The sequence below is a fragment of the Bombus bifarius genome, unplaced genomic scaffold, assembly GCF_011952205.1.
Source record: "Bombus bifarius isolate JDL3187 unplaced genomic scaffold, Bbif_JDL3187 scf7180000007964, whole genome shotgun sequence".
In the NCBI taxonomy this organism is placed as follows: Eukaryota; Metazoa; Arthropoda; class Insecta; order Hymenoptera; family Apidae; genus Bombus; species Bombus bifarius.
Window position 1 is genome coordinate 98975 of NW_022884351.1, and position 21617 is coordinate 120591.

The 21617-nt window shown below is 32.4% G+C and overlaps 6 protein-coding genes across 11 annotated transcripts; 2 read left to right on the forward strand and 4 right to left on the reverse strand.

The window, feature by feature from the left end:
• The first annotated feature begins 614 nt into the window (after positions 1 to 614).
• Positions 615 to 2527, forward strand: LOC117216860. Of its 2 annotated transcripts, XM_033464087.1 has the most exons (7): positions 615 to 841; positions 946 to 1002; positions 1107 to 1191; positions 1337 to 1454; positions 1557 to 1766; positions 1915 to 2059; positions 2154 to 2527. In XM_033464087.1, exons 2-7 carry the CDS (start codon positions 972 to 974, stop codon positions 2441 to 2443), a joined length of 879 nt encoding a protein of 292 aa, XP_033319978.1. In that variant the 5' UTR covers positions 615 to 841; positions 946 to 971; the 3' UTR covers positions 2444 to 2527. The 2 variants fall into 2 exon arrangements, with proteins under 2 accessions (XP_033319978.1, XP_033319894.1); XM_033464003.1 differs by lacking the exon at positions 615 to 841 and having other exon boundaries at positions 848 to 1002.
• A 172-nt stretch (positions 2528 to 2699) lies between these two features.
• On the reverse strand, positions 2700 to 5164 carry LOC117216690 (histone H4 transcription factor-like). The gene is made up of 5 exons (XM_033463664.1): positions 4587 to 5164; positions 4045 to 4381; positions 3487 to 3802; positions 3039 to 3336; positions 2700 to 2957 (listed from the first exon to the last, which is right to left on the reverse strand). The coding sequence occupies exons 1-5, from the start codon at positions 5064 to 5066 to the stop codon at positions 2730 to 2732; spliced, it is 1659 nt and encodes a 552-aa protein (XP_033319555.1). The 5' UTR covers positions 5067 to 5164; the 3' UTR covers positions 2700 to 2729.
• A 104-nt stretch (positions 5165 to 5268) lies between these two features.
• On the forward strand, positions 5269 to 7740 carry LOC117216756 (tRNA modification GTPase GTPBP3, mitochondrial). 2 transcript variants are annotated; one of them, XM_033463873.1, is made up of 5 exons: positions 5269 to 5345; positions 6014 to 6187; positions 6291 to 6511; positions 6617 to 7329; positions 7481 to 7740. In XM_033463873.1, the coding sequence occupies exons 2-5, from the start codon at positions 6082 to 6084 to the stop codon at positions 7719 to 7721; spliced, it is 1281 nt and encodes a 426-aa protein (XP_033319764.1). In that variant the 5' UTR covers positions 5269 to 5345; positions 6014 to 6081; the 3' UTR covers positions 7722 to 7740. The 2 variants fall into 2 exon arrangements, with proteins under 2 accessions (XP_033319764.1, XP_033319678.1); XM_033463787.1 differs by having other exon boundaries at positions 5324 to 5554.
• Positions 7741 to 7784: 44 nt separating this feature from the next.
• On the reverse strand, positions 7785 to 9623 carry LOC117216967 (TP53-regulated inhibitor of apoptosis 1-like). 3 transcript variants are annotated; one of them, XM_033464289.1, is made up of 3 exons: positions 9518 to 9623; positions 8990 to 9219; positions 7785 to 7967 (listed from the first exon to the last, which is right to left on the reverse strand). In XM_033464289.1, exons 2-3 carry the CDS (start codon positions 9134 to 9136, stop codon positions 7881 to 7883), a joined length of 234 nt encoding a protein of 77 aa, XP_033320180.1. In that variant the 5' UTR covers positions 9137 to 9219; positions 9518 to 9623; the 3' UTR covers positions 7785 to 7880. The 3 variants fall into 3 exon arrangements, with proteins under 3 accessions (XP_033320180.1, XP_033320098.1, XP_033320259.1); XM_033464207.1 differs by having other exon boundaries at positions 9528 to 9621; XM_033464368.1 differs by lacking the exons at positions 8990 to 9219; positions 9518 to 9623 and adding an exon at positions 8422 to 8705.
• Positions 9624 to 10212: 589 nt separating this feature from the next.
• LOC117204551 (7-methylguanosine phosphate-specific 5'-nucleotidase) lies at positions 10213 to 13586 on the reverse strand. The gene is made up of 6 exons (XM_033442100.1): positions 13448 to 13586; positions 11508 to 11606; positions 11303 to 11372; positions 10821 to 11173; positions 10478 to 10708; positions 10213 to 10353 (listed from the first exon to the last, which is right to left on the reverse strand). The coding sequence occupies exons 1-6, from the start codon at positions 13472 to 13474 to the stop codon at positions 10252 to 10254; spliced, it is 882 nt and encodes a 293-aa protein (XP_033297991.1). The 5' UTR covers positions 13475 to 13586; the 3' UTR covers positions 10213 to 10251.
• A 1721-nt stretch (positions 13587 to 15307) lies between these two features.
• LOC117204682 (cholesterol 7-desaturase) lies at positions 15308 to 20548 on the reverse strand. Of its 2 annotated transcripts, XM_033442441.1 has the most exons (7): positions 20340 to 20548; positions 19657 to 19820; positions 18512 to 18696; positions 17518 to 17684; positions 17213 to 17391; positions 15931 to 16311; positions 15308 to 15672 (listed from the first exon to the last, which is right to left on the reverse strand). In XM_033442441.1, the coding sequence occupies exons 2-7, from the start codon at positions 19744 to 19746 to the stop codon at positions 15436 to 15438; spliced, it is 1239 nt and encodes a 412-aa protein (XP_033298332.1). In that variant the 5' UTR covers positions 19747 to 19820; positions 20340 to 20548; the 3' UTR covers positions 15308 to 15435. The 2 variants fall into 2 exon arrangements, with proteins under 2 accessions (XP_033298332.1, XP_033298240.1); XM_033442349.1 differs by lacking the exon at positions 20340 to 20548 and having other exon boundaries at positions 19657 to 19939.
• Between the last annotated feature and the right edge of the window lie 1069 nt (positions 20549 to 21617).

Genomic DNA, 21617 nt, shown 5'->3' on the forward strand with positions numbered 1-21617 from the left:
AACATTTTTCACTTATTTTCGCATGTATGATAACCTTCTGCTGATTGTTTAGTTCAATTACCAGTTGGTACTGGTAGCCAAATTCACATATGCTATTTTTAAATTTGATTAAATTTGATTTTCTCGAGGATGAAAAACCTTTATTCGATATTCTCGACTTGTTTTTTCATGTGGAATCATCTCTACTTCATTCGAACCATCTGGCTATCATCAATACCCTGTAATACGTTTAATACGTTTGAGTATTATTAAATTAGAAGCAACGTAGTGTTTTTAAGACTGTATTAGTATGTTACACAAAAGTGAATTTTAATGAAAAATTTGGAAACGGTCGTATCAGATTTATTTACCTCCCTTATTACATTCGAAATTTGAATTTTAAAGAATACTGTGAGTACCGAAGTTGTATAGTCTTGAAATATTGTAAATCAATGATGGTTAATGATAAGAAATATTGTAATTAATGAATAATAAACATTTTTTTATTTAGCTATCGAGTTTTACATTCATTTTTATATGATTTTATAAACATTGTAACATATAGTATTCTTTATTGTATATGTAACTTGCAGTAAACAGATCAATTAAATCGTGCCGTTCTATGAAGATGGCACTGCAATCACAATTTAAAATACAATTTAGAATAGGAAAAGTTCGTGATATCGAAGAAAAACCCATTTATTCTGTTCCAATATGCATTATTCATTTGAATTCTTTAAATAGTAATGTTGTTACTTAAATTTCGTTTCCTTCTTGACATAGTGCATAGAAAACATTGTGTAACTGAAAGTGTACGAAAAGTAATACTTTCGTTAAATATCTAACCCTCTTTTACTGTGAGGTAAAGGAATGTCGGAGTAAAAGTTGTACTATTCCAATTCACTTTCCTCTTTACATCATAATATTGTTAACAATATTGGACAATAATGGAAACATTTCAATTAGGAAGTTCATCCGACGATGATGATGATATGTACTTAAATTCTGTTGCAAAGTTAAATGGTACGTATATAATAATTATTGATATTATTGTTAGTAATGTTTTTAAATTATTAATTTACGGTATAACATAAAAACAGATGATATAATTAAAAATTGACGTATAGCCTTAAGGAGAAAGCCGCAACTACCACGACATAACGACCAAAAGGGGGAGGATGAGAAGAAGAAGGTGCAAAAAAATAACAAAGAGTTGGTGCACATCTAATACATATGAAGTTCATAACAAATTAGTTTTTATGATTAGCTTTATAATTAAAAATTACATGTATTATACACCGTTAATACCTTTTCGCTATAATCTTATGCTAACTTGAAGTTTCCTATTACCTTACAGAATTCTAGAAGACTCCAACAAAATTAGGACAACAAGAAAAGTAGAAAAACAAAAAGCAAATCGTAATACAAGAGGTAAAAGAAACACTACTAGTCATCAATCGGCAAGACAAAGACAAGTAAACAATTAGAGACAAACGCTCTTTTCATGAACCCATGGAATTATTAATCCAATTAATTGAAATATGTTGTATATCCAATTTCGTTGCTGTTCTTTTTAGAAAAGAAATGCATGGCAGACTGACAATGAGGCAGATTCAGATCTAGAAATCGTTTCTATAGAAGGAAAACCAAAATCACCTGAAAATGATTTATTTGTAATTGAAAGTGGTACACAAGAGAATTCACATTCTAGTGAGACTGAGAATTATGAAATAAACATTAAAATCCTTTGGCGATCAAAGGACATACATCGTTTGAATATTTGTAAGGTACGTAATCAAAATGTAATTACATATATTTCATAATCATATTTATGAAATTATTACAATTATGCCACACTAATTAAGTATTTAAAAAACTATTAATTTTATTGTTTACCTCTTTATTTCGAAAATAAAAATGTTTCCATTGTTTTAGAATGAAAACTTTCGACAAATTTTTGAATATTTTGCTAATTTAGAACAAGTATCTGTAGATGAAATTTTAATAACAAAAAAAGATGTAACTATTAAACGAACTGATACACCAGCATCCATAAATTTGTCTGTGATAGACATACTCGGTAAATTATTCATTGCCACTTTGATCTTCTTCGCACAAAGTTATAGTTTCTTCTAACGTTTTTTTCAAATAAAAATAGAAAAAAATGTTTACAGAGGGAGGCATTGTTAAGGGGGACAGTACAGACACTATGCCTCGAAAAGACACGAACAATGAAAACGTTTGTGCAATAAAAATACAAACAACAGGCAAGAAAAATCTAACTGTTTCTGTTAAACGAGATAATGATTTTAAAGTTTTATTAGAGAAATGTGCTAAAAAATTTGATGTCGAGGAATCAAAAATTAAACTGTATTTTGATGGTGAATTAATTGCGGCTACAGATACACCCGCTTCATTAGATATAGAAGACGAAGCTTGTTTTGATCTTCGATTATCTTCCTAGTTTATAAGAGACTTATTTATAACAAAACATATTTGATATATTTATTTAAAATGAAATTATAATTATATGTCTCATACAAAAGAAATTAAGTACATCGGTCCAAATTGATCGATTTATAAACTTTTTATGGGACATACATAAAGTATTAATTAATAATAATTATGAAAGAGAAACAATATAAAATACAAAAGAATATAAAAATCATTACCAATTTATAATAAATATATAAAATTTTGTTCCTGTTGGATTTTAATAAAAAATTGTACGAATCAATTGTGAAATAAATTTATGTTAAAATTAATGGTGATCCTTCGGTGGGTGGCAATTCCATAGTTTCTTGCGCTTCCACAACTCTACTTCTAATTATATTTCCCTCGGCATCAGTTTCATCGATCGTTATCAGAATATTCGATATCACTGGCATAGATTTTCCTTCGTCATTTTTCTCCCCTGACATTTCTTGCACTTCGTTATCTTCATTTTCCTCTTCATTTTCATCCAAATCTTCAAAAACCTAATAGATAAAACATAACATTTTCGAACATCAAGCTCTTTTACAACTATTTATAAACTTTATTGCAAACAACCATATTACCTGAATTTGAGGCACACTGGCATCTTTATTTAATTTGATTTTAAATTTTTTATTTTGCAATTTTAGGTGGTTAATAGAAGGATTTGTTTCTTCTTCAACAGCTTCATATCTGAACATTTGTAATCTGTAACATCCATCTTCATCGTGACTGTATTGGAATCGTGTATGACCACTAGGTAATTGCAATTGATGCGTCTCAATTAAATGTCTCGTTAGTCTATAGCTTTTTCTATATTTTACTGGACATTCATGACAGCAATACCATCGCACCTGCATAGTGTGAACTCGTTCGATGTGCCTTAAAATATAAATTTATCGCCATGAAGAAACTGAAGTTTTTCCCTTTCTTTTCTCTTTCTCTCTTTTTCTCGAACAATCAAAATGAAATACATTAAAATTTGTTCGGCCCTTTTTATTTGAATTTCCAGGAAATAAATTGTTCCAGTACCTATCAAGAGTATATGCGCCCTTGCATTTATATTGGCATCCTTCAAAATGGCACGAAAAGTTAGGTCCTTTTGTGTGAACTGTCATGTGTGTATCTAGATCCTGTTGAGATTTGGCAGCATGATTGCAGAGCTGACAAGGGAAACTCCTGGTAGAGACATGCCGATATCTAACATGTTTGGCTAAATTGGCTGGTGAGTCACAACTCATATCACAAAGTGTGCATTTATAATTGAAAACATGCATTCGCATATGATCTCTCAAAATTCCTTCAGTTGGATAAAACTTATTACAATGGGAGCACTGGAATCCCTGAACTAATATAATAATTAAAGTAAGTTATTTTTATAAATGTGACACTTAGCAAAATAAGTTATTATATTAAAAATATATTATTATATTATATTAAAAATGACCATATCTATTTGCATATCAAATTTCTGACAAATATTTGTAATTAACTGGCTTAATGATCCTCTACAATTGAAAATACTATACATAATATCTGGATAGACTGTGATAGTTATAGGAATTGTTTAACGGAAATTCTTTATCTTACCATCAATTGGAATTTGCCGTTTGCAATGTATATGGAATTTTGTATTGGAAGCAAAAGTAGCACCACAATCAGGGCAAGCAACGATCTTTTCTTTTGTATGATGCCTGATATGATTCCTCAATTTGTATAAATTGGGATATAAGCTGCCACAACCTGTCCACTTACATTTTACACCTCCTTCAATTTTATTACCTCTAGGGCCTTCCTCGATGTGAACAGCCACATGATACAAATATAACTGATAATTTCTGAAGTGTTTCAGACATTCTTCCCAACGGCAAAGAAGTGGCGCTGGAAGATCCACAACATTTTTCCATTCGGGATCTCTACGACATTTCTGAAATATTAAGATTATAAATCCCGCAAATATTTTTATATCTCTATTTAATTTTTAAAGAAAACTTATACAATTTTTTATTAAAATAATATTTATAGCGAGCAAATAATTATAATATAGAATCGTAGAATAAAAATTATGAAATAAAATGGTTAATTAAAATTAATGGTCACTTATAATTTACTACTAGTAGATAACTTCTTACAGGTAATTTAATTCTGGTGCGAACATTTGATCCGATACATTTCAATTTAGTATGATAGGCATGGTAATTAACATGCCTAGAGATCTCATCGGGATCATCACTCTCATACAAACAGCCAGTCCATTGACATATGTAAACACCGATTTCTTTCTCATTGGTCCGCGTATTTAAATCAGACACGTGCGTGGCCACGTGATATACGAATCTCTCGACGTGATTGGTTTCATATTTACAGCTCGTCCATTCACATGATAGATGATAAATTTCACGTTTCAGCGGGAAACCAACCCTTCTTTTTGTTCCACATTCTGATACGGAATCAAACTCGGAATCAGTATTATAACTATCGTCGTCGTCTGCATGTCTTCTCTTACATTGCGGTTCATCTGTATATGTAAAATTTTTTTGCAATTCTACCCAATCGTTACACCATTTCTGTATATCTTTACTAGTGATTAGTTTCTTTCCAAATTCTGCCATTTTGTCTTAATTTACACTTTAATATTCATATCGTAAACTTGTTTCATATAACACATACAATTTTTATTTTCTGCATTGCTATAAAAGCTTATTAAAACTTATCACGAAATGTCAAACACTTAAAAAGTGCGTTAATGTAGATAAAATATTCGGTATCCTGATTAAACCGAACCTTTTCAATTAATCGTTAACTTCCATCTTACATTCCCCTCATCAATGGTCGTGCTCAATACTTGTGCTTAAATACCTAACCTGATTCTAAGCCAATGTAAAATAAATGTAAAAAAAAAACGTCGTATTAAATTTATGAAAGTTTGTTACTGTTTATATATTGTGCACACAAATGTTACGAATACTTTAAAATAAAAACATTTGAAAGTTAACTACCAGCTCGAAGAAAATGAGACGCAGAATTTTTGTTCCACTAATTTTACTGCAAAGACACTTTTGTGAATATAGATCCTCTACGATCTATGCACTTTCTTCCGGTTGTTACACTTTCTTCTATATTTCTAGCATCGCTCAAATTTTTATAAAATCGATGCATTTATTATATAGAAATTTTCATTTGATAGCTGTGCACTTCAACACTGCTTTTTATCAGATGGAACATTTAGCATTCCGCCAATTTTAACTGCGCATGCGTCTTGCAGTCACAAATTTAAACATTTAAAGTACTTTGTGTTTAACTATAAATTCCAATGTGAAAATGAATACGAATTAAATGAAATTATTATTTACAATTTGACATACAATATAACTGAAAAGATATTAATTATGTCTATATATTTATGTTTTTATTTAATTAAAAAAATTTATTTTCTTGAAGTGAATTATATTTAATTTACAGTAATAGTTCTGTTCTATCGCATTCACTATACTTTAATTTAACTACTTTAATTTATGAAACGATTCATTAAATGATAAATGCTTTTTTTGTATTAAAGGATATGGTAAATGTGGCGTAGCAGTAATTCGTGTTTCAGGACCAGAAGCATTAGTAGCATTGGAAAAAATGACAAAAATATCTTCTCCAAAACCTAGAACAGCCTTCTTAAGAAAGATTCATGATCCTCAGACAAAAGAAGTTTTAGATAAGGGTCTATGCCTTTGGTTTCCAGGTAATGTGATTCAGTGTTTAATTCAAACGAGTGTCTGTCGAAATTATGTATTGAAAATAAATAGTATAAAAAACTCATGTATTCGATGAATAATGAATTTCAGGACCCAAATCATTTACTGGAGAGGATTGCGCAGAATTTCACGTTCACGGTGGTCCAGCGGTAGTGACATCAATTTTAAATGCACTTTCAAAGTTACGTTTTCATCTAGCACTTCCCGGAGAATTCACAAAGAGGGCATTTTTAAATGGAAAGATAGATTTAACTGAAGCGGAGGGTATAGGGGATTTAATTGAAGCAGAAACTGAAAAACAACGTCAGCAGGTACAAATGAAATTACTGTAATATCCTTCTGAAAGAATACTTTTTAATCACCTTGTAGCACTAGAATTTACTATGTTATAACATTTCCTATTGTAACTTTAACAGGCCTCTAATCAAGCAAGTGGTTCCCTCCGTCGTCTCTATGATTCTTGGCGTATTACGCTTTTAAATGTTCTTGCCAATTTAGAAGCTTATGTTGATTTCTCTGAAGAGCACAGTGTAACATCAAATGTGTTAGAAGATGCTAATACTGTTGTGCAAACATTATATACAGAAATTCGGCAACATCTTTCTGATGGAAGAAAAGGGGAAATTTTACGCACTGGGGTACACGTAGCAATTCTTGGGGAGCCTAATGTTGGCAAAAGTAGTCTTCTAAACCTTCTTTCTAGAAAAGATGCAGCAATTGTTACATCTTCACCGGGAACAACGAGAGATGTTATAGAGTTAACAACAAATATTTGTGGATATCCAATGATTCTTGCAGATACTGCAGGAATCAGGAATAATCCGGAGAATGAAATAGAAGTGGAGGGTATTAGAAAGGCAAAAGAATACTCAAAAGAAGCAGATTTTGTTATATGTTTAATTAGTGCGGAAAATAATATAAAAACTTCTGTAGGAATGTTTTTAGAACAGTATAAAAATTATTTGGGAATAGATAAAAAGAGGGTTCTTGCTGTACTAAATAAAATAGACTTACTTAAAGAAGAAGAAAAAGAAAGATGGAGGCAGCAAAATGTTGTTCCTATATCATGTAAGACGCAAGAAGGTTTAGAAGAGCTTACGAACGCATTAGGAAAGTGTTTCGAGGAATTGTGAGTATTTTATTTTTGTAATATTGAAAACCAAGTAATATAATAAATTACACGAATAAATGTAATTACTGTAATAAGTACAATTTAAACAGTATTTCGTTCAAATAAAACATTTCTATTTTATTGCATTAATCTATATTTTTAATTTCAGGTGCGGAGATCCATCTCGAGAAAATCCTGTAATCAGTCATGCACGATATAGAAATCATTTATTGCATGTCTCAGATTGTCTTGAACTGTATTTAGAAAGAACTGTAGTACCAACTTATGACACGGCTATATCCTTACAGGATATTAGAGACGCAGCAAGAGAACTTGGCAAAATTACCGGTGCTATCAGTAATGAAGAAGTCTTAGATATTATCTTTAAAAACTTTTGTATAGGCAAATAAAAACCTATTTGAACATTGATGTTCATATTTGTGCTTATTGATGATAATGAGAACACAATTGCGTAAATTGTTTTATGATAAAAATAATGATTTATTTAAATATATATATAACACATCCATAAGAAAAATTAAGAGAAAATCCTATTAAAATCATAATTGTCAATTTTCAGTTTTCTTCTCTTGTTCTGTTCCCAAATGAGCTACATTCACTTCGTCCAGATTTATGTTCTGATCTTTCATGGCTTGCTGAAACATAATTATAATGAATAAAGTACACCCTATAAATTGTAACAATACAATTGTTTTCTAACGAAATATTAAGTAATAAAAAATTCGTTTCAAAAGATTTAGAAATAGCAACATAGAATTTGAGCATAATAAATTCATATTAATTTCATCAAATTCCAAAAGTAATTAGTAGTAATGATATTATTTTTTATGTTATTGAAAGTCCAATAAAATTTAAGTTTTATCAAGGCATAAAAATGATTAATTTTGACTGGTTAATCTTAAAAATTGTTTACAAAGTTCATGATTCTGAAATATAAATGTTAGATTCTATATAATTGTTCGCGTTCTCAAGTGATTTCTTTCTAATCGTATATTTAGCTCTTTCATAATCAAATAGACACAATAATAAGCTAACAAAAGTAAGGTTAGAAATTCAAAAATTCAAGTTTCTTATAACATTTTAACTTACCGCTACACATTTGGTATAAACTTTAAGTAAAGGTGCACATTCACTATCGTCATTGATTCCATGCAGAAATTTCTCAGAGAACCAATCATTAAAACAACGATCGTACTTTTCTTTCAATTCTTTGCAAGCCTCCATAATATATTCTTATTTAAATTATCAATTAAAAAATTAATGGATTAAATCATGGCCGATTCTGATAATTTTGTTTAGTTATTCATACAGAAAAAGAGGAAAATTGTGCAATCCGCATGTTCAAACTTGTACATTGCTTTAATTCATGATTACTGTCCATACAGCACAGAGGCTACTTTATCTCAGACATCTTTTATGAGATTTTAAGGTCTGGTTTAAAAGAGAAACAAAAACGGAAAATGTACGTACAATCACACGATGTTAATAATTATTTTGTATTTCAGTTTATCGAATGTTTGCAGAATCATAAGTTCATTTTCACAAAATTTTGTAAAGAATATAACTCTCAAGAAATCGCATTCATATTTCAGTTTCATAACATTTTAATGTTTAGATTTTAAAAACGGTGAATTTAGGAAGATATTAATTTGGTTACCTGAAGGCATTGATTGTACAATTTAAAATGATTCGAACACATTGAATCGTCTAAATCACCTTTAAGAAATTTTTCGGAAAACCAAAGTTTGAAACACCCATCATAGTCCTTTTTAAGATTATTACAAGCTTCTGCTATACTGTTCATTTAATTTTTCAATTTATTACTAACTCTAGAATATAATTTTACGTAAGACAGTTCCTCGTAATTTCTTCAGGGATTAATAATACCTATAAAAGAAATCTTAGATTTATTGGTTATAAATCAAATTAGAAAGGCAATTGAAATTAATTTATATTTATATAAATGCTCTTGACTCGATTTGCAATTTATTATCGAATTTAGGATATTTAATATCGATTAGAATCGATTAGTCGAATTGTATTTGTCGAAGATCGGAGTTATTTCACGATAAGTTGAGATTATATTTCAAGTTTTAAGTTTTATAAAATTCGTTGATATTGAGCATTACAATTCAGCATTCTAAAATAAGTTGTCTCGATTAAAAGCAATTTAGAAATAACTTACGCCAGAATACTTTTTGGAATGAAAAATTATCAAACTTCAATAAACGAGAGACACCAGTACTTTGTGGTTAGTAAGGAGCGTATTGAAGACTAATCATTGATCAACGGTTCTCAACTTACTTTTTCCTAAAATGTGCTAAAGTGTTATGAATTCGTGGTCCGTGTAGGGAATTTTATCATAATCATTAGCAACAATTGCATTTAATGTTATTTTTATTATTATATTTTGCAGAACAGAATTTCTTTCCTTTCTGCAATATAATAATAGCCATTATAAAGAAAAAGTTTTATGAATAAGTACATGTACGTACGTATACGTTCATTAATTTGACAAGTTTCACTAAAAATATCAATAGTGTAAAATTTTAGTACGGACCTGTTCGATTTTTAAACAAATTCTACGAAAATGTATTTATTCTACGAAAAATGTTATTTAGTCATTCTAACGAGATTATTGAAATTAATTTAGTAGTTTTTACTAGAAAATATATACATTATAAATATTTAACATTTAAAATCACGCTGGGAAACAATATTATCATTAAAATGATATCTTTTAATAAATTTCGTTAAACTGTTACAATTGAATTAAATAAATCATAATTAAACTATGGTGATTAGTTTCACTTAATGGGTGGGATACACATAAAACATAAATATTCACTTATATTAAGTGGAAGAGATACTTCATAAGTGATAAAAATTAGAAAATCACATTTAATTATTTGTTATATGTTATAACAATAGTCTTAATATATCGATCGGAACTTGCATCGTTTGATCATCGACCAAGACAATGTCAAATTTTTCCATAAATGAAGCTAGGCTGCTTTCAATCTGTAAAAGATCAACATTTCTATAGAATTCATGATCCTTCTCTAGATAAGTTCTAATTATAAGGCAAGACATACAACGATAATTATTTGTTATAAATAAACACGATGCAATACATAGTACTTACATTGTCATAAAGAAAACCAATTTTTAGTACAGCACGTGTATTCACCATTCCATCGACCATCGATGCATCTCCTATGGTATCACCCATTAAAAAAACATTTTTCCTTCCTTCAAGAACTTTAAAATAGTCTTGTTCTATTGCATGTTCGTTTTTATTGAAAACATGAATTAGTCTTTCATTTTGAAAGCCTGCCAATTTTCCATCTTTATATTTGAGAAAATTGGAGATTATCTAAAAATGAATATTATAACTCTGAATATATTCTTTCTGCCATTGTTACTACAAGTTTAGAAAAAGCAAAGAAGATAAAGCGATAGAGGAAATTGTATGTGTCAACTGTCACCTTTACATTATCAAATAGAACTCCTTGATTCTTTAATATAGCTTCGACGATATCTCCTAAACCAGCGCTAAAGACTAGTACTGGAATTTTAACAAAGTGCAGTTTTTTAAAAAATTCTTTAGTACCATCCCTTAAATGTGTTCCATAAATATTGCTTATTTCTGGTATTTCATCAGGAGTAAAAGGTATTCCTTTCAGTATTTCCTCTGCTGCTATCATCCATTCTCTCATTGCCTCTGTTTTTACTTCAATAGATAAATTAGGATCTATTTCGATCGGTCTGTATTTCTGATAAAGACGACTTGATTCCTTCGCATATATTTCTGGAAGTTGCTTGCACTTGCTAAAGATTCCTATTTTTTTTTTTTTTTTTCAAAATTACAAGGCAATAAATAAAAAGCTGTATTAAATTTTACTCTGTATAAATTTAATTAAGCCTTAATAGGTGATTACAATAAAATAATGTTTATAAATTTACATACCAAAACTACTGAGAACTTTTTTTCCATTGACGTGTTGTTTAGTTAATGTTAAGTCAAAATCGGTGACTATCTGAAAGCAGTATTTTCCAACAAATTTAAAATTATGTACACACGCGTAGATTGAAACTAGGAATGTATGCATAGAAATAAACAATAAGTAGCTGATACGAATAGAAATGAAAAAGTATTTTGAAAAAATGCATACCTGTAAAGAATTACATCCATCTGTCAACATTGTGTTTATTGTCCTTAATAGACGTCTTTTGTCCTTAATATGCACATGTTTTAGTTTCAGTGTTGGGAACTGTATTAAAAAGAGAAAATTTTAAGAATTACATCGAAATATATTTAAATTTAAATGTAATCTTGAACTTTAGTTAAAATTTTCTAATATCTATTATTAGATAAAATAGAAACGCATAGTTTATATGCAAAAAATATATAAGGCGCTATTGCGAAAGATATTTACATCGTCGTTCTTGCAATCATCATGAAATTGCTATTATTAGAGCGAATTATTTTTTAAAAATTATCTCATCATATTGTGACAAGTATCTGTCTGTCAAATTACGAATTTCCTTATTTTCTTTGAAACAGGATTGGAGAGAAATATTTTTGAATAAAAGAAGACCTCTTGAAAAATACATTTAACATTATTTATTTCATAATATTACATATATTTTGATATAAATAAAAAATCATGTTACAAAGAAGGCTCAATTATTAATCTCTTCTTGAAAATATATGTAAGTTGTTTGTATGTAAGTTGAAGTTTTATATATATATATATAAAAATGTATAAAATATAAAAGGTGGAATTAAAATAAAAAAAATATATTACATTTAAATATAATGATAATAGTAGTAGTAGTAGTAGTAGCAGTAGTAGTAGTAGCAGTAGTAGCAGTAGTGGTAGTAGTAGTAGTCGTAGTAGTAGTAGTAGTAGGAGTAATAATAATAATAATAATAATAATAATAATAATAATAATAATAATAATAATAATAATAATAATAATAACAACAACAACAACAACAACAACAACAATAATAATAATAATAATAGTAATAATAATAGTAATAATAATAATAATATTATAATAATAATAATATAATAATAGTAATAATAGTAATAATAACAATAAAAATTTCTAACTCAACAACAGTTAATTATAAATTAAATATTACATAGGTTAGGTTACTAAAATCTTCCGACAGCGTAAAAGATCTTTTTGTATCATATGTCACACACTTGATTATAATTTAATAATTAATTAAATTGAAATAGATTATTGAATTTGCAAGTAAAGTGATCGTTGAAAATGTATAGTATACAATAAAGTTTATTATATAAGAGGTTAAGTTTGAATATTCTAGCATATATTACTTTATTTTCTTCGCTTGCTAACTTATTAATCATTATGTGAAATAATATACCACGTATAAATTTGAATTTAAAATTTAATGTCTTTCGTTATGTTTTTATCAATTTTATCTATACGTCTATAAGGTTTTTAATACTAGAATAACAGATTGTTAATATGTAAAGAGGATACTGATTAATATCATAAAAAAAGATAGACATATTTAGGCACTTTATTTATTAGTTAAATGTAAAGATTAGTATTTCGATCGATATAGCACATCTTTTCTATAGAAAAACACGAGTTGTTAAAAGTTAATATTGTTAGACACAGATTATTATTCGTAGCTATCAATTTATTTTGAACATGTTTCCTGCATCAATATGTAATGAGTATATTTACTTTTTCTATTACGTAATTTTATGACAGTATCACATTGGATTTTATATGTTTTTCTATTTTTTAGACGAATTATAATTCTAATGAAATGTGAGAAATCGATAATAACTAAAATAAACTATGTTACAGAATTATAAAGGAGATACAGTTATTTGCTTAACTAGATATTTTTACCATAGAGAGAGAAAGAGAGAGGGGAGAGGGGGGGGGAGAGAGAGAGAGAGAGAGAGAGAAAGAGAAAGAGAGGGTTTAAATGATGAATAACAAAAAATTCTAATCCAAGTAAGGTTATGATTTAAGATAGCGAATGCGAAAATGTGGAAATGGTACAAGGTGAAATGCAATTGGCTAGAAGAAAAAGCCGCGACAAATTTAAATTACTTACATCATCCAGGTTTATTTCGGAAGTCATGCTCTTCTCTTGCGCGACGAGAAACGGAGTCTTTGTGTTCAGCAAGCTAACTGTTTTTCAGGCGTCGAAGAACCGCCACGCATCCAATTAACCAATCAGCTACGGCACGTGACCCGTGTTTCTATCACGTGATCTTATTTTCCTTCATTGAGCCTGGGCTAACTGTGGGAACTTTTAAACGATCGATCTAAGTCTAACAGGAGAACATAGCGAAGCGTCGATCATCGATCTTGACGAAATTCATAGATGATGTGATTCTTATAAAAATATTTGTCCATATTAAAGAAGTGAAAATCGTCTCCAAATTCTGTGCTGTAATATCTGTTTTGTCGAATATCTCGGAAACTACTGCAGATCGAGCGATTGTCTAAATCGATGAAATTAGTATTTCTCAATGACGAATTAGACGATATACGTTATTTTATAGAAGAATCCATTTGTTTAAATAATATGTTAAAAAGCAGCGTGTTTAGTTATTCCAGGTAAATGTTAAGAAGTCCTCTTGAATGTTTGTTTATAAATACTACGCTTATATGCACAAACTACAATTAGGATAAATTAGGTTGTCGATTTTTGGATTACAAAGAATTTGTTATATTTGAAATTTTCACGCTCGATGTGGAACGCGGAGTACTCGAGTTGTTCCTTGTTCGTATATATATGTGATAACTGTGAGAAAAAGTTTCTTTTATTGCTAGACACTGATTCTTGTTTTTAAGCAAACTCTAGATGAACGATCGATGTCAATGATTGAATATTATGTTCGCAATAGTGGTACTCCTTGGGAAAGTCAACATTGGCAATTACGCACAGCTATACAGTTTAGACAACAACGTCAGGAAAATGGTAAATTGCTACCTCCTTTATTTGTAGTAGCGGACAGTTAGGACCGCGTGCGCAGCAAATTATTCAAAGTGTCTAATATCATCGATGAAGCATTTATGCGAGGAAAATCGAATAAAGAACTTTTAGGGCATGGTTTGGAAGTGTATTTCTCAGTCCGTTAAACGTCGGATAGTGTAGTCCTCTTATTCGATTTATGCAGCGGATATGACGAAGAAATGACGATGAATACAATTCCGGAACGAAGGAAAAACGTTAAAATCTTGAGAAATACTAAAATGTATAACAAAACTTGTAGAACCGTTGGAACGTCTAGGTTTCGTATTTGGACAAATTTTGCAAAAAAGCTTCGGGATATAACGATTAATTTAAATCTCTATATCGATTTGTAACAGATAATTGTAATTAGCTATATAATAATGTAGTAATGTAAAAACGAAGTTTGAATTGAAACTTAAAGAACTGGACAAAGGGATTGAAAACTTGGGTGTGTTCTTTTGTAAATGACGTGAATTCGTCTAATTTCTTAATCGGTATTTATTAGTAAACTATTTATTGGTAAAATACCTTAAATTAAGTATTACCTGTTTCGTAATACTTAATTTAAGGTAAAACAATATCTAACTTAAATTCCATTTTTTGTCTTTTCTAATTATATTCCTAAAAGTAGGAATTTGCATAAATATCCGCGATCTACTTATTACAATAGTTCTACTCGAATAATGCTTATGGAAAGTTCATTCGTTCTTTATGAAGGAGAATATTTATATAGTATGTAGATATAATAATAATAATAATAATAATAATGATGATGATGATGATGATGATGATGATGATGATGATGATGATGATGATGATGATAATAATAATAATAATAATATAATCATTCGTATATTTGATTTTCTTAGATTAAATACATTATACTTTGTAATTATTCTTAAGATATTTTTAACGTTATACGAATAAAATCAATGTTTATGTATAAAGATATCTTATTGCACTAAAATGTATTTATTTAATATAATCGCTAATATTATCGTTCTTACAATTATCAGAGATATGAAATTTAGCGGGCGTTATCAAAGATGTGAAAATGTTTTATAACAGGAATGGTATCGCTACCATTGTAAAGATTTGATAGCGGAATGATAACTTGGACTATGCTCCGAATAAAATTGGGCGTACCACCTGCGATAAGCGATTATACTTTTATCTTCTTTGACCAGGAGCGGTCGTTTCTCGAACTTCTTTCGATTCCAAATGGCTACGTCTCTTTCGAACATTAAACACTCTCCTAGGAATAACATACTAGCGTATGGACCAAGCAATGGTGGACAGTATAGTACGTGAGTCACCTGATGATACAAATAACAATTAGAAAGAAGACGGTACAGTTGTCGTATTACAAAGAACAATGGTTACCGGCAATCACCAACTATCTACTATCTACTATCGAAATTAATTTTTTTTCTTTTTTTCTAGAAAATAAGTTCGTTACCATCCTCTTTCAAGAGAATGTTATTTCTTGTACGAATTGTATATTACGAGGAGAAGCAAATGGCTAGATTTGACCGTGTTAAACGTATACTCGAGGCTTTAATTAAAATTAGAACCTTTTGTAAGAGGGGTTCCATCGGTGTCACCGTTTGGAAAATACACATGGATCCTAGAGAGCTGTGCATCATGAGTTCAACGTATCCTGGGCCGATTTGCTGAACGTTTACGTCCAATGGTAAAACTTGGAACTTCTCGAACAGAATCAGTCTGTGCCGTAAAGTCATGTATGCTCTGTGCCTTAAATTTTCACCATCCTGTTTCTCTGACTCGGTTCCGTTCGAGTTTTGAGATTCTAAGAAAGAATTATGCGGTGCCCAATTGACGTTCGTCCACGAATGACGAGCGAAAGCAGAGAAGATACGTGCAATTTTTGCAAATATCGCTGGTCCGTGCACCGCGCTCAGGTGTGCCGAATCGGCACCATTCTCCGCAACTTCCTATAAAAAATGTGATATTTATATGATAACGTTATAGGTTTTGTTTTCCCATCAGAATTCTACCTTCTAATGGATATTTTGTCACGTCAGATTCTAAGGTTAATACGATTTAACACAGGACATTCTCCTTTCGTAAGTTCCGTCTACTTAAATATTATTTGTAAGCAGTCGTATCAATGTAAAAATGATCTTCTTCTTATGGGTTATATTAATTGCGCTTTAGCTCGGGGATCAGGCTGCGCCCGTCTATGAAAATTCGTATTTTTATAAACACAACTAGAGAAATAGTTTATAGAGCTTGAGCGAAAATTTGTTTCGTCTACCGAACCTCGTTGCTTTTATACTCTGGATATATATGGCGCATTCTGTGCGTTTTTTCCACTCTTAAATTTCCTGTAAACGCTTAAAAATCCACAGTCTAGCGATGATATATAGTTACGAGTTCTTTACCTGTGCAAACCCGAAGCAACGATTCTTAGGATTCGTCATGGAGGCTGCAATCAAGGAGTCCAAGATCCATTTCCTATTTCAAATATCCATCAGCTTTACTTAACAGATATCTAAAAACAGGAAAAAGAAAAGAGAAGGATACTAAGAGATCGCCGTCGATCTAAACGTTAATGGCTACTTGGTTTCCTTGATTTTAGTTTCCATGATCGATCGAATTACCCCGATTATCCTTATTTATCTATCATCTCTAAATGTTATAGAGATACAACGTTAGATATTTTCTCGCAGAAGCATGTACAAACTATTCGAGCGGCACTAAACCTCTTCGAAGGAAAAAGCAAGATCCGAGCGTTTATCCGGGTCCGTTCGTTTTATCGCAAGATGGACCAACCACTTGTACAAAATGAAAAGGAAAGGACAAGGAAATTACACGCAAACTAATTGAACTGACCTGTATATGACAATTGATAAGAAACTCGTTTCGACCCTGATAACGCCATGTTCGGTTTAAAACGTGACTAATCGTTTGCGGCTGCCAGTGTGGTTCTAATCCCTCGGCGTGGTGCCAAACGAAGATGATCTCGTTAGCCTCGCAACTTTTCCAAGTTTTCGTTCTGGCAATATGTGGCACTAAAACGAAACGAACGACGATTATAATGGACGACGATTAAAAGCTAGCTGTATACCGATCGACGTTGGTCGTACGTTATAAGAGAGATAACGAACGATCGAAATCGAGGTGGTAAATCGGGTTACCTTTGTCAGCATAGGGGATGTAATCGCATTGTCCATCGGAACCGCGAAATAGCCAACCGTGAAAGGGACATTCCAAGCAATCACCCTTTACACGGCCACCCTCTGCCATATTCGCACCCAGATGAGGGCAATAAGCGTCTAAAATTCTCACCGTCCCATTATCTGTTCTTTAAACGTGTATAGATTGTCAACATCAACGTCAATATCAACTATACACACGGTAGACATAGAGGGTGTGCCGGAGATCGTGGTACGAGCCGAAAGGGGTTGTGATCCCTCGTGCAAAGTTGAGTTGGAAAACTGGCGGAGGTAGGGTAGCCGAGAGTCGGCCAGAGTAGGCTAGTTTCCTCGCACTTGGGTATCTAGGTGTGTGTTCGGTGGTTCGAAAGAAACCGAAAGGTGATTGAACATATAAAACGAGAATTTTTGACACGAGCATCCGCTTTCGAGGAAACGGGCTATCGAATTTCATCCGTTCGAGTCTCGTTACCTCTGTCAAGTGCGCACGTACTCGACGATACTTCACCCAAGTGCGATGAAACCCGTTCAACCGAGACTCTCGTTACCTCTCGAGTGCACGCGTACTGCATAGAACTTCATAGTGGCTAAGTGCGAAGAAACCCGTCCAATCGACTCTCATTGCCTCTCAAGTGCACACGTACTCGACGAAACTTTGTACATTTTCACGATTTTCTCAAAAAAAAAAAAAAAAAAAAAAAAAAAACCGAAACTTTTATCGGAAATCCTCGCTCTACGACATTTTTCCACTTACCTTTGCACTGATACTCTGGTCGTACCACGTTTTCCCTTTACTTTCCCATGCATATATAAATATCGACGAAAAAGGAGATTGCGCTTTTAACAATTTCTTACATCTATCGTAATATTTACATAAATTAATTTTACGTTAATTTTACGTTACGTTACGTTAATTAATTCTAGCCGAATATACGGTCGTTGGTATTTCTTCTTACAAATTAATTTATCAAAATACCTGAAGACGGCAAAATTCTGTCCGAGAGCAGCTACGTGTTTTACTTGACCCTTGTCCAATTGAGAACTCTCTAACAGGGCAAACCACCCGTTCGGATAAACCGGAGGAAGCTTACCCAATTTACGCTTTTTCGATTCCAAGTAATTGGCTAAAACTCTTTTGTTGTCACCTTCGAATCTTAGGTCCTGAAAAGATCAGAGCCAATTATCCGTGGAGCTTTTTTGTTAATAAAAAATTAATAATACATATAACGGTTTTTATTATTTTCAACAAAGTGGTAATTTTCATAAGTGGTAATTTTCATAAAGCGATAGTAACATCGATAAAATCATCGTTCGCTAAACTGAAGATTATGACGTGCAAAACATGGAAGCGTATCGCGTTTCCTTTTTGCGGATAGAAAGAATCGCTGATACGAAGAAAAAGGATATTCTTCTGGCGTCACGCGTAAAAAGAAATCTGCTTCTTCGTTTGTAAACATAATGTCATCGTGCTGCCTTCTGTACGCACCTGCGTTAAAAGTGTATGGATTCGGCTAATAGAAATACAAAAAGAGTGCGAGCGTCGACAAATTTTAGTAAATCTTCTTTTCCACTTTCACGTTTTCGAGGAATCAATATAGGCGTTAACGTTTCGCCGAAGGTAATTTTATCTTACTTATATACAACAAAAGAGTTATTAGCCCTTGATGCGTAGATAATAATACTTGACGATATCTATTTCTTATTCTTTATTAAATCGATAAAAGCAGGATACTTGGCGACGGTCGAAACATCGTGGTACGCGTAACTTTAAAACGTCGATTCAGTCTCGATCGAAATTTCATGGAAATTTCATGGAAATCCAACGTGGTTCTCTCTCTCTCTCTCTCTCTCTCTCTCTCTGTCTTTTCTTTTCACTTTTTCACATTCTTTTATAGAATAGAATTTACCGGCAGCTCGTCGTTATTTCATTTCAATTCGACGTCACCTAATTAATAATATTTTATTTCGATAATTTAACAAACTGCTGTAATTTCAATTACTTTGGAATCTCTTTTACAAACGGAAAATATCGATCGGTTTGAATTTGAACAGTGGCGAGAAGCGGAGTAAAAGATGCGATATAAGTAGGTAAACCGGGCAATGGTATCGAAGAGGACTCACCTTGATCCAGTTGATCTTGTACAAATAGGAAGCAAGGAGAATACCAAAAAGCAGAAGAAAAGCACCACCGAGGCTCCACCATCCGGCCATCGTTGTCTTCTTCACCCTCTGCCCCCGAACGAAGAAAAGCAAGTGCACTCTAAAAACTTGTCCCTCTGGAACACCTTCGGAACCACCTCTCTTATTCTCCTTGCTCACGCTTCTCCTCTTTCTCTCTTTCTTTTCTCCTTTCCTTTTCCACTGCCACTCGGCGGCCTCTTCTCTTTTTCCTTCCTTCCTTTTTCCTCTCCTCCGGCCTTCTTTCTCGGCACCTCGTTTTCCTCTTCTTTCTCTTCTTTCGCTCCTCACCACTCTCTCTTCCTTCCTTCCTTTCTCCTCCCTCTTGCTCTTCTACCTTTTCTCCCTTCTTTCTTTTCTTCCTCTTCCACTAATCCCGCTCTTCGTCGCGTTGCTCTTATTTTTTCTCCTCCCTCCCCCTTCTTTTAATATTTTTCTACACCTGTTCCGTACACTTGTCTTTCGAACTTTGTTATGTTTTCGAACCTCCGCTCCTGCATTCGTAATTCTTTGGCCGCTCGTCGATCTTCAGCCGTTCTCAAATTTGCCGATCGCAAAACGAAAAGGAAAAGGAAGAGAAAAAAAAAGAAGAAAAGGGAGAAAAACCGATAGGGACGAGATATCACCTCTGTCGATTCCAGTTCACTCGATCTCTTCTCTTCTTCGTTATTTCTTATCCTCCATACTTGTTAGTCACGCGAACTTATTCTCTTCTTCTATTTTCTTCTTTCTCACGCGCGTCCCTCTCGTTAACGGCCTCTTAACTCTTCTCGTTTCGTACAATGTATCGGTCGTCGCGTTCCCTTGGCTCGTAGTACGATTCCGTAGTACGAGTATCAGGTTTAACTAACTCGACGTCTAACGCGAATGGTAATCGTGTCCGATCTCCGAGTATAGGTAGTTAGAACGAAGGGGACGATAGTTTGATAGAATTGGAAAAAGCGAAGAGGCGCGCACGAGGGTCTACCAGACAGACGGATTCCGAACCCTCGATCGTTTTTCGAACGACTGAGCCACTTCGTCCTTAGACGGAGCCTTTTATACCTTTCCGAGGTGTACCAACGTCTCCGACAGTGTCTATTGCGGAGGACCCATCGACCTTTCATCGGTCACATCTTCCATTATCACTCGAATAGAATATCTTTCTCCGGGAAAAGTTTATTTCAACCGTGAACGATCGATCTTCCGTAAAAAAAATCGACAAACTAATTGCACCTCGTCATCTATGTTTTTCTTACGATCCGTTCGATTTTTCGGATTCTCGTTATGCACGAATTCTTGCGCCGATCGTTCCCACTTAAATACCGCTTATTCGTTAGATTTCCTACTACTAATTTCCTGTTACGTACGTTTGCGTTTCTTCGAACAAGTACGTACATCGTGATAGAAGAAAATATATTCAACGACTTTCGACGAGATCATTTTTATCGTTTACGATCGATTATTAAATTGTAACGTGTTTCGTTTTACGATAGAGGCTATATCGCAATGGCGCTTATGAAATGTAATACATAACGCATCGTGGCTATTCAAATGTCGAGGAATATTTGTCAGTCAGAAATCGTATACCTGGCCTTTCCAGCGAATGTCGATCGAGCCCCGATCACATCGGTTACCACATTTTTCCGCTTAGAATTATGTACAGCCACGACCGATTTCCAAGTCCTTGTTGCATATCTTTTCTTCTATCGCGAATCGTTCTGTTTCTGCTTACCCTCCTTGTCTTTTCTTTCCCAGGTTTCGTTTTATCAACGCTGTCGATCGATTTCCGACTGTTTCTATCTTTAGTCCTACGCTTTTCCGCATTTATTTTCCCCTCGTTTCGTCTTTTCCGTTCTTTTCCGCTCTTTTCCACCGCTTCCCTTCTTCGTATCTTACGATCGGCTATCGATTTATGCGATGGT